Source organism: Cervus elaphus, chromosome 15, assembly GCF_910594005.1.
Source record: "Cervus elaphus chromosome 15, mCerEla1.1, whole genome shotgun sequence".
Classification (NCBI taxonomy): domain Eukaryota; kingdom Metazoa; phylum Chordata; class Mammalia; order Artiodactyla; family Cervidae; genus Cervus; species Cervus elaphus.
Window position 1 is genome coordinate 54,738,921 of NC_057829.1, and position 12,162 is coordinate 54,751,082.

Sequence of the window (12,162 nt, forward strand, 5' to 3'; positions counted from 1 at the left end):
CATAATAAGTCCTGCTTCTGGGATCTGGAAACCACCTACACAAGTACTATACTTAGATATATTACCCCCAAAGCATCATCTTCATTATGAAAGTTAATAGTTAGAAGGAAATTTTGAACTTTTTGTCATCTCACGGTCCCAGTCAACAAAATCTACTGAAGCTTTATCTGCAGAGCAGAGTTAGAACAGGTTACTAGCAAGATGGTGGACATTTTATTGATATACAGGAAAAAGCATTCTAAATGACACATGGTGATCAAGCAAATCTATCAAATGATCCTGAACATTTCATTTTCCACCAAGTGAAACTCTAGGTGAGACGCACGTCATGATTCACGTGTTCAGGGGTAATACTATAGGTGTAAGAGATCTGGAGATCTAAACGCTATAGTGACACATAGCTGTGTAAACCCTGTCTTCTCTTCCTCCTGGATTCCTCGGCTCTATCCATATCTTCCATCACACTCACAGCAAGGGTCACATTCTGGCTTGCTTTTTGGTTCACTGGGTGCCCCTGTGCACCACGCTCAAAGGCCTGTCCCTTATAATGGCTTAATAAACATTTCCTAAATAGAACAGGGAAAGTTGTCCCCTCTTCAATCACCCCATGCTGAAAAAGTAGCAGTTTCATTAGCCAGTCTTGGGGCCATAGGTTAACCTGCTTAAAAATTAATCAGAGGTCCGTCAACAATATCGACAGCCATGCTCAGAACTAACATCAAAAACGTGAACAAAGTCTGTCCAGGAGACGTCCTGACACTGCTCAAGGAGAAAGAAAACCTGTCAAGGCATATCATGCATGCGACTTTGCTCTGAAAGGAACAATCTCAACTTTCCCCTCAAAATCACTTTCAAATAATGTGCTAGCTGCAAACAGACATCTCTTCTACAGCATTTTACTGAGGGATGGGTATTTGTTTTTATTTATTTTTTAACTGGAGTATAATTGCTTGGCAATGTTGTGTTGGTTTCTGCTGTACAACGTGAATCAGCTCTCTGTGCACATATATCCCCTTCCCCTACAGTCTCCTTCCCCCGTCCATCCCACCCCTCCAGGTCATCAGAGTACTGAGCTGCGGTCCCTGTGCCACAAAGCTGCTTCTCACCAGCTAGCTGTTTTACACATGGTAGTGTATTTATGTCAACGCTACTCTCCCAATTTGTCCCGCCCTCGCCTTCCTCTTCTGTGTCCACAAGTCCCTTCTCTATGTCTTCTTCTCTATTCCTGCCCTGCAAATAGGTTCATCAGTACCAATGGATATTTCTGAAGTCTGAGGTCATACACCCCCCACACTGAGAAACAGAAAGATTAGTCACTTTCATTGAGACCTATGGAGACTTCCCTCGAAGGTCTTTCTCATCCAGGAAATAGGACCGGCTCCCAGGTATAAGCCATGAGTCAAATCATTACTTGGACAGCATGTTCAGATCCCAGCTACAGAGAAACGCTCTTTCTCGGGACTTAGTTTTCTTTATACTGGGGGTAAACAAAAACAAATGCTGCAGGAGCCAGTAAAGGAGTAAAGTTCCTTTACTCCTTTAAACGTTCAAGTAACAGAAGGATGGGGACTGTGGCACACAAGGCAACCCACATGTGTTTAAAATTCATTGCAGCCCATATGATAATGGGGGCTCAATGTTGCCAAGTGATCACATTTCTCAAGAGTCAGAAATCTAGATTTTTTATGTGAAAACTTCCAATTTTTAAATGGTGGCAGCTAGTTTAAATTAAATAAATAAATAAATATTGCTACTGCTAAGTTACTTCAGTCGTGTCCGACTCTGTGAGACCCCACAGACGGCGGCCTATCAGGCTTCACCGTCCCTGGGATTCTCCAGGCAAGAACACTGGAGTGGGTTGCCGTTTCCTTCTCTAATGCATGAAAGTGAAAGTGAAAGTGAAGTTACTCAGTCATGTCTGACTCTTAGTGACCCCATGGACTGCAGCTTACCAGGCTCCTCCGTGCATGGGATTTTCCAGGCAAGAGTACTGGAGTGGGGTGCCACTGCCTTCTCTGAAATATATATATATATTTTATAAATATATATATATATATGTATATATATATATATAGAAGGGCACCATAACAGCTGTGGGCTACATCTCACTTCCCACTAATAGGCAGCAAATTCCTATGAATTTTGTATGTATTCTTAATGGTGATCTCTATAATGGGTCTTAGATGATGGTAGATCTGAAATACTAGATGCAGCGAATATGCAAATGAAGCTCCGTTAATGTGAACATAACCTTGTCACCAAGGTGTGTTGGTAAATGTTTTAGAATTAGCTCTCTGGAAGCAAAAGCCCTGGTTTATAGCATTTACCAATTTCAGTTGTATCATCACTCCCACCATGGCCAGCTTCAAGCTGCCAACACAATGTCACTAAGCACAAAGTTGGGAAGACACAATGGGTTTTCATGAGCCAACAGGAGCCAACTCCAGCACACCACTGTGTGTAACTCTCCTTGGCACTTTCAGAAAATATGATTTGTAGGACTGCCTGGCAGTCCAATGGTTAAGCCCTTCGCTTCCACTGCAGTGGGCACCAGGCTCAATCCCTGATGGGAAACTGTGATCCCACATGCCGCACAGTGCGGCCAAAAAGAAAAGAAAGTATGAGTTCTGCCAGTTCTTAAATCATTAAGTTTAAACTATTCCCCAAACTTAAAAACAAGAAATCAAAATTAGCCCTAAGACTCAAACTCTGTAAATAATGGGGATAGGGGAAAGAATAAAGTAAAAAACAAACAAAAAACAAAAAACCCTTTTTTCAAATTATTACTATGATAAACTAATTTTGCTTCGCCCATTCCCAAAGTCGCCCAAGCAAGCATGGGTGCAGTGAGGATTCTCAAATTTTAGGCACCATCAGAACACCTGGAGGCTTTGTTAAATCAGACTGCTGGGCCCCCACCCCCAGAGTTTCTGACTGCCTGTCTAACAATATCCCAAGTGATCCAGATGCTGCTGGTGCTGCGACCACACAGTCTTTGGAGCTGAAGAGCTGGTATGAATGCATGACCACACCACAGTACAGTGACAACAGGCCTTCAATAAAATCACATACTCTCCCCAGTAACAGCTGCCCTAGTTAACTTTCAGGGCTCTTTTCAAGAACCCGATGAGATGGCTGTGTGAAAATGCCTTGGAAACATGAGTTAGACATGAGTTATATAACTTACACAAGAGGTAAAATAATTCAATCTTCTTAAGTTGAAATACATTTGGAAACCCATTTCCAAACTGAAGGCTCCAATTTCTCAAAGGAATTCAGTGATTCCCTGTATGATGAAATTAGAAAAAAAATATGGATTCTAAAGACAAGACATGTTGACGATACAATTTTAAGAGGTTCTCCTTATGTGCTTCCCTCTGTCAAAAATAACTAAGTAGCAAAAATTATTATATATAAGACAGGCCAAATAAGAAGGTCCTACGGGCTTCCCTGGTGGCTCAGAGGTTAAAGCGTCTGCCTCCAATGCGGGAGACCCGGGTTCGATCCCTGGGTCCAGAAGATCCCCTGGAGAAGGAAATGGCAACCCACTCCAGTATTCTTGCCTGGAGAATCCCATGGACCGAGGAGCCTGGTAGGCTAGAGTCCATGGGGTCGCAAAGAGTCAGACACGACTGAGCGACTTCACTTTCACTTTCACTGTATAACACAGGGAACTACAGTCAGTATTCTGTGACAAAACATAATGGGAAAGAATATGAAAAAGAAGGTGTATATGTGTCTATACAGAGACTCTTTCTGCTGTATAGCAGAAATTAACGCACAATAGTAAATCAACTAGTGAAAGTCGCTCAGTCATGTCCGAGTCTTTGCGACCCCATGGACTATACAGTCTATGGAATTCTCCAGCCCAGAATAATGGAGTGGGTAGCCTTTCCCTTCTCCAGGGGATCTTCCCAACCCAGGGACCGAGCTCAGGTCTCCAGCACTGCAGGTGGATTCTCTACCAGCTGAGGCCCAAGGGCGGCCGAAGAATACTGGAGTGGGTAGCTTATCCCTTCTCCAGGGGATCTTCCCAACCCAGGAATTGAACCAGGGTCTCCTGTATTGCCAGAGAAGGCAATGGCAACCCACTCCAGTACTCTTGCCTGGAAAATCCCATGGACTGAGGAGCCTCGTAGGCTGCAGTCCATGGAGTCGCTAAGAGTCAGATACGACAGCGACTTCACTTTCACGCAATGGAGAAGGAAATGGCAACCCACTCCAGTGTTCTTGCCTGGAGAATCCCAGGGACGGGGGAGCCTGGTGGGCTGCCGTCTATGGGGTCGCACAGAGTCGGACACGACTGAAGCGACTTAGCAGCAGCAGCTCCTGTATTACAGGTGGATTCAATTAGATTCAACTAGGCAATCAACTAGACTTCAACACAATAAACTTTCAAAGTAACTAAATAAATAGCTGAATGAATAAATAAATAAATGCATTCATACATACATATGTATGTTCATAAATCTGAAAAAACCCATCCCAGGAGGTTTCATGCCTGCTCTCTATGGGAGTATGCTATGGACCTACTCTATTACATCCCTCTTCTGCCCTTGAGAAATGAGTCACTAAATTGTTTTTCACAAAATGAATAAAGACCCATCTGTATGATATCCCACACTTCCCAAGGTGCTTTTGCTGACACTGGCTCCATAAGTCATACTGGAAATGGCAGAAAAGGTTATCTTACTAAGCTCAAGAACAATCTGCATATAAAATAGTTGACTCTGAACTACAGATTACACTCGGAGCTCTTTGCTCCTTACACACAGGAGAGCTAAGAGACCCGAAAGAGAGTTGAATTTCAAATATGTTTTGTGAGTGAGAAAAATAATAAAACCTCAAAGATGGCTTCTTCCTCCTGATACCCAATGATAAAAGGTGTACATGAATGACAGAAAGGATTGAGCCAGAATGAAGGGGGGGGTGTCTACCAAAGCTTATGCTCCTATAATATCACAAATCTGTTCCTGGATTAATAATAGGAACCCAGCTAATAATGAATGGTCCACTTAGATTTAGAATTTTACATATCCACAATTATCTTATCCCCTCCCGATGATTTTTTCTCTAATTAACTTTTTTAGGTTGTGTCATTGGAGATTTCTGCCTTAATAAAGGCCAATTCTTAAGTCCTCACACCAGGCTCTGGTTGGCCCTATTACAGCCTTGGGCCCAATGTTACCTCATCCCACAAAGACCCTCCCAGTACTCCCTATCCCCTTTACCCATTTCTTTCACCCCAACTTATCGCCATTTGATATGCTCTATATTCATTTATTTGATTATCGACCATTCCCCTGCTCTAGAATATAAGCTCCAGTGGGGCACGAGCTTTGTTTTGTTCATAATAGTACTTGTTGCACAGAAAGAGCATGGTAAATATGTGTTGTGTGATAGAATAAACACTTATTAGGAAAGAAGATGATAAAACCTATTCTTCCTCACAAACTCTGGAAGGATCAGGGTGTATCACTTAGTGTACTGACAAACAGGCTATAGGAAGAGATCTGTCTTCTTCAATTCTGTCTTCACTTTGGCCAAGACTGAGTATGCAAACAGAAGCCAGCCCATATATTGATACTTTCTTTTATAGATGGCTGGACTGTTAGGCAAGTACTCCAGACTTGCTCCCTGCACCAATCTCTTTATTAGGCTCCAGCAGCCTGAAGGATTAGAGGCTTATTTTGGTTATATAAGACATGACCTCTCTCAGGTCAGAACCTTGAGAAACACACTTGCTCATGGCCAACAGAAATTGAGTAACTCTCCTGGGGCATTACTCCAGAGGAGGGATAGAGCCTTTGACAGAGCTTGCTTAAATGCTCTAGGTCACCTTGGTTCACTTCAGGCTCCCTAGAAGAGATGGACACAGGCAACCTTGAGGGACCTGGGGAGCTCATAGCACTAGCAGCAGGTCAGCATCTCCTGAATCAGAATTGAGCTAGCACTCAGCTCTCACCTAAGGGGGCACTATGGATGCCTCTTCATGACTCTTTAGCTTTAGTTTCCTTATCCTTATAGCCACCTTCTGCTGCCTTCTGATGATGATGAAACTGAGTCCCATAGGAGGGACATGATTTATCCAAAGGCACCCAGCTAGTTAAATGCAGAAACAGCATTAGAATTCAGGACCAGTGCTTTTTCATTTATGAATTTGCACTTAATTTTCATGCTCCTAGATCTCAACCTTCTCAGTTTCAAAACTCTTCAATTGTTGGGCCCCAAAGAAGAGAGTGAAACAGTTGGCTTACAGCTCAACATTCAGAAAACTAAGATCATGGTATCTGGTCCCATCACTTCATGGCAAATAGATGGGGAAACAGTGGCTGACTTTATCTTTTTGGGCTCCAAAATCACTGCAGATGGTAACTGTAGCCATGAAATTAAAAGACACTTACTCCTTGGAAGAAAAGCTATGACCAAGCTAGACAGTATATTAAAAAGTGGAGACATTACTTTGCCAACAAAGGTCCATCTTGTCAAGGCTATGGTTTTTCCAGTAGTCATGTATGGATGTGAGAGTTGGACTATAAAGAAAGCTGAGCAGCGAAGAATTGATGCTTTTGAACTATGGTGTTGGAGAAGAATCTTAAGAGTCCCTTGGACTGCAAGGAGATCCAACCAGTCCATCCTAAAGGAGATCAGTCCTGAGTGTTCATTGGAAGGACTGATATTGAAGCTGAAACTCCAGTACTTTGGTCATCTGATGTGAAGAGCTGACTCATTTGAAAAGACACTGATGCTGTGAAAGATTGAAGGCAGGAGGAGAAGAGGACGACGACAGAGGATGAGATGGTTGGATGGCATCACCCACTCAATGGACATGAGTCTGGGTAAACTCCGGGAGTTGGTGATGGACTGGGAGGCCTGCGTGCTGCAGTCCATGGAGTCGGACACAACTGAGTGACTGAACTGAACTGAATTTGGTGGAGAAAAGATTCCATGGATCATTTAAGTAAGTGGCAGCATCAAATTCTACTGCTGGGTAGGGAACATGGACACAAAAGGAAAAGTCAACACCTGAATACAATCAATCTGATTGAAGAGAATGTTCCAGGGCTCTATTGCTAGCTCTTGTGGAAACTACTTATCAATGAGATAAATGATGCTCCTTCTGATTGTGCAAATAAATTTGTATTAGAGCTTTATTAAATACAATGAATAAGGCATTGATTTATTAATTTATTCATTAATGATAAAATTTCTGGCAAGACTAATCCCAGAATCTTTCAACCCTTCCTTCTTTTATGTTCAAACACTTCTGTTCATTTAAATTTCTCTATTATCTCTATTATTTTTCTTTCTTCTCATTGCATTTCCTGTGAGATGAACCTAGACAGTAAAGAGATTATCTTGACTATAGAAATGGGGAAATTGGAACACATAGGTGTTAGGGATTGCTTAATAAAGAGAAAGTTAGGACTCTATGTCACTCATCCATATCTTCCATTTAGCCAACTCTATCAAATCTAAATAAGCAACACAGAGGCAGAATATGCTGCCAATCAGGATAAGGTATTATTTATTTATTTGGCTGCACCATGTGGTATATGGGATCCTAGTTCCCTGTCCAGGGATTGAACCCGCACCCTCTGCACTAGAATCACAGAGTCTTAACCACTGGACTGCCAAGGATGTCCCCAGGATAAGGTACTATTCTTATTATGTAGAACCATACTGCCTAAATCTTATTTATTTATAAAGGAATTCACCTGTAAATAATATCAAAGATTTCATTTTTGTTTGTGAGCAAAACTTCTAAAGGGCATTCATAAAACAGAAAAGACACAGAGCAAATGGGAAGAAAGAAGTAATCATTTTTAGTAAGATGTATAAAAAGTCTTTCCTGCAGGCCTCAGTCTATATATCTATGAAATTGGCACAATAATTATGTTTTTCACAAGACTCAAGATTTCTTGTCTGTGGAAAACTAACATACTTCAGAAGGTGATTTATATCACCTTGTCTTTAGCACATTGTGCAGAGGTAATTGAAACAAAAATGATGAAGAGGGCAGCTAATATTTATTGAGCCTTATAAGTGCCAGGTACATATTATCTCCCCCAGCCCCATGAAGTAGGAACTATTTTTATTCTCATAAAGATGAGGAAGCTGAAGCAGTGAGAGGTGAGGTAAATTTGTCCAATGTTACCAAGCCTAGTAGCCTAGTTCTTCCATAGGCGACGCCATGCCCATGGGCATGGGAGAGGTTTCCTTTGTTTCTCTAAGAGGTGGTTTTGTGGTTTGCACAGGGCTAAAGCGGACATACCGTTCTGAAATCCTCTTCGAACTTGAAAGCCCCACCTCCCGTGGCGCAGAGCGTGGTGTGCAGGCTGGAGAAGTTCTTCTCGCTGCCCATTTGGATGAACTTGTGCATTGCGCAGCTGGGGAAGCGGATGAAGTGCAGGTTCCCCTTCCGCCCGCACATGGTCAAGTTTTTCAGTTCCAGGTGGACATCTCGGATCCCGGTTTTCCCATAAGCCGTGTTAGAAGTCAAATACTTCCTGATGCTCTTCAGGTTCTCCACCTCCTCCTGCTCTTCTTCAGCTGTAATATCCTTCGGCTCAAAGTAGACCAATTTAACCAGCGTCCCACCGATGTCCATGCCGAACCACGGGAACGCTAAGGGGACAGAAAGACAGAGTGACCATGAATTCTGTACATTCAAGAAATAGTCAATAATGAAATGTCATGGTGTCGTATATGTATGCACATTTACCATTCAATTTACCAGAATTCTACTATAGGTGCCTAAAAGAAGAGACAGGCGAGGTGAAATACACACTTTAAAATGGTGCCCATGATTCTGCTTTCATCCCACTCAAGAGTCAACCTCAGAATTGACTATGAGATGAGAATAGGATTCTCTAAGGCAGTCTGAATTGCTGCTTGCCTCTCAGGGCTCCAGAATGTCACCAGATGGAGTGCAACTTCAATACTTAAATATACATGTTTTGCATACACTCTGGCTCCCAAAAGCTATTTTGTCAGAATTTCAGCGAAAGAAACAATGATCTGACACCAGAGGAAATGCTGCTATGCTATCTGTATGTACCAAGAGATGGTACGTTGACTCCTAAGCCTCATGCTCTCTTCCCAGAGCACTCTTGGATGATAATTTTCACCGTATACAATTTTTGCCTTCATGAGCTGACTTTTATACAATGTGACTCCACTGCTTCACTCAACAGAATAAATAGGAAGGAGAAAGGAGAGACAGTGGGTTATAACAGCTGAGGGGCAGACATGATGATTCCAGTGGCAACAGGAATCTGTTCTTCTCAAAAGAACAGATCAAATTACAACTCATTCCTTTCTTTACTAAGGAAGAGATTCTCTCTCCATCTCCAGTTGCCCACCCAGAAGTCCTCACCTCAGCCCTGTGTCTTCTCTCCCATCGATTCTGATTTTATTCTTGGGGAGGACCTAGGCATGAGTATTTTTCGAAGTTCCCCAGACGTTCCAGTTTGCACACTTGTATAAACTGCTAAACCACAAGAACCATGACCACTGATGGTCAAGCCTACAAATAAGCACAGCTCCTGACCAGGTATACAACACAGAGGCATGTTCTGTGTAATATTTCTATATATAAATATATATTTATATTTAATCTGCTGGAGAGGCTTACCTATGGCAAAATGAATTCCCATAGTAATTATTTTTATTGTTATTGTGAGTAATGGGCTGAGCTCCCTGAACAGGCTGACTTTATTTAGAGGCAACCTGGAAAATTAATACTGGGCTGTCACATGCTTTGCAGTAAACACAGGGCAAACACAAATGGGAATCTGAAATTTGGAGATCCCTTTTCATCTTCCTCAGTAGACTGTATGGGCTAAATCTGAACCTTACAGTAAAACTGAGTTTACATTCTAAATCAACTATACTCAGATCTAAACTAAAAAAACACAAAAACTGAGTTTAAAGACTTAAGAAGTTAAAATGGCTTCTTTCAAAAAGCTTATTTTATTCAGCCCTAGAGAACAGCCATTTGAGCCCTGGTCAAATTGGGCACATTATACCTAGAGATTACATGGCCAGGAACAGAACTAGGACTTAGAGGAAGTCTTCTTTCTAGGCAGCCCCACTATTTAGCCCTCTCCGTCGATACATTGGGAAGGGAGGAGGAAGGAGTACATAGGAGGAAGCCATTCCTGCCTAGAATCTTCTCTCCTGTGCTTCCCTATTGTCATTTTAGTTCTGATCCAAGCCAGCTACTCCACACTTGGTAAGCAGTAACTCCAATGATAAATCCCAAACTCCCGAAAAGATTAAGAACAGCAGGGACTTCCTTGGTTGGTTCAGTGGCTAAGACTGTGCTCCCAATGCAGGGGCCTGGGTTCAATCCCAGGTCAGGGAACTAGATCCCACATGCTCCAACTATTGAGTTCTCATATGCCATAACTAAAGATCCTGTGTGCCTCAGTGCAGATCAAAGATCCCTCGTGCCACAACTAAGACCTGGTGCAGTTATATAAATAATTTTTTTTTCCCCCAAAAATGTATTAAGAGAAGCAAATTCTGGTAACAAGACTGTTAACAAATGTCCTCTTATCTTTGCAGAAGTTTGCAAAGCAAATCCCACACAGCTCAGTGTAGACTGGGAAGCTTGCCTATCCTAGCAGGAAGAGAACAGAAACCTGGGAACAGTTCATCCCTAGCTCACAGATGACATTTCTTGGTCCATTCTCTAAAAATCACTGTCAGCATGGCCCACAGTGTGCATGTGTGAGCGCTCAGTCACTTCAGTTGTGTCCAACTCTTTGCAATCCATGGACTGCAGCCCACCAGGCTCCTCTGTCCATGGGATTCTCCAGGCAAGAATACTGGAGTGGGTTGCCATACCGTCCTCCAGGAGATCTTCCCTACCCAGGAATTGAACCCATGTCTCTTATGTCTACCTGAACTGGCACGAGGGTTCTTTACCACTAGCGCCACCTGGGAAGCCCAACCCACAGTGTAATAGGCAAAGTCCCAATTCAAGATTCCAAACAACTGCTTCCCAGAAGCAGCAGCCAGTAACTAGCTCACATGAACTCCCTTCACCTCTCTGGATCTCAATTTCCTTATCTGTGAAAGGAGGGGCCTGTATAAGAATGACCTCCAGTTCCCTCCCTCCCATAAACTTCCCGAGGATTTTTTTTTTTTTTAAGAAATACATACACAAAAATCACAACCACCCACAATCAAATAGGCAAACCAGAGCCCTAGTTTTAAACCCCACTGAAATATACTGTAGTATGTCAACAGGTGCCAGGTTATGCAATCAAGGTTGCAGGTATAATCCATTCTTATCCAAGTAGGAAAGACACCTACTACTGAATAGGATGGGAGAAGTATATTCTGGAACACTGCTAGGATAACCATTTTTGAAAGACTCTGCCAACATCTATTAAAAGCACACATACATTTTAAAATGCAGTTGATTCCTCTCTTGGACCATGTTTTTTAAAGGACCAGTATTTGAGGATGGGTATAAAGAAGTTTACTGCACCCCTTCTTGTTGACTAGTCACCAAGTTGTGTCCAACTCTTTCATGACCCCATGGACTGTAGCTAGCCAGGCTCCTCTGTCTATGGGATTCTGCAGGCAAGAATACTGGAGTGGATTGCCATTTCCTTCTCCAGGAGATCTTTCTGACCCAGTGATCGAACCCATGTCTCCTATACTGCAGGCAGATTCTTTAACAGTGAGCTAACTTCCCACTACCTGCGAAGCCCACTGCACCCCTTACAGTGGCCAAATGTAAGGAAAACAAAAAAGCAAGATCAAAACAAATTGGAAACAACATACATGCCCTTTAACAGAGAAACTTCAATAAAGTATGACTTTCCAAACCATGGGATATTAGGCAGACATTAGAAAGAATGAATGAGATCTATACTAGAGATATCACCAATCTTCTGAGAATGAGAAAAAAATAAAAAAGAGATACTTAGCAGTGTAAATAACTTAACTCCATCTGGTTTGGGAAAAAAAGGAAGGGAGAAAGGAAAAGAGGAAAGAGGAATGAAGGACAGTGGGCAGGCGGATGGAAGGCAGACTCCAAGTGTTTATGATTATATGAGCCCACAAGAAGGTATAGAAGGCCACCCCTTCAGGTTGTTAATATTGTCGGAGGATGGTGGGATAAGTAGATTGTATAGGTAGAGG

The 12,162-nt window shown here is 42.4% G+C and overlaps 1 protein-coding gene across 6 annotated transcripts in view; it reads right to left on the reverse strand.

The window, feature by feature from the left end:
- The window catches only part of PANK1 (pantothenate kinase 1), a 105,260-nt gene that overhangs the window by 16,911 nt on the left and 76,187 nt on the right, over positions 1 to 12,162 (reverse strand). For all 6 annotated transcript variants that reach the window (XM_043925014.1, XM_043925013.1, XM_043925015.1 and 3 more), the window contains one exon: positions 8,276 to 8,628. In XM_043925014.1, the coding sequence (XP_043780949.1) occupies positions 8,276 to 8,611 (336 nt within the window). In that variant the 5' untranslated portion in view covers positions 8,612 to 8,628. The remainder of the gene's footprint in view (positions 1 to 8,275; positions 8,629 to 12,162) is intronic.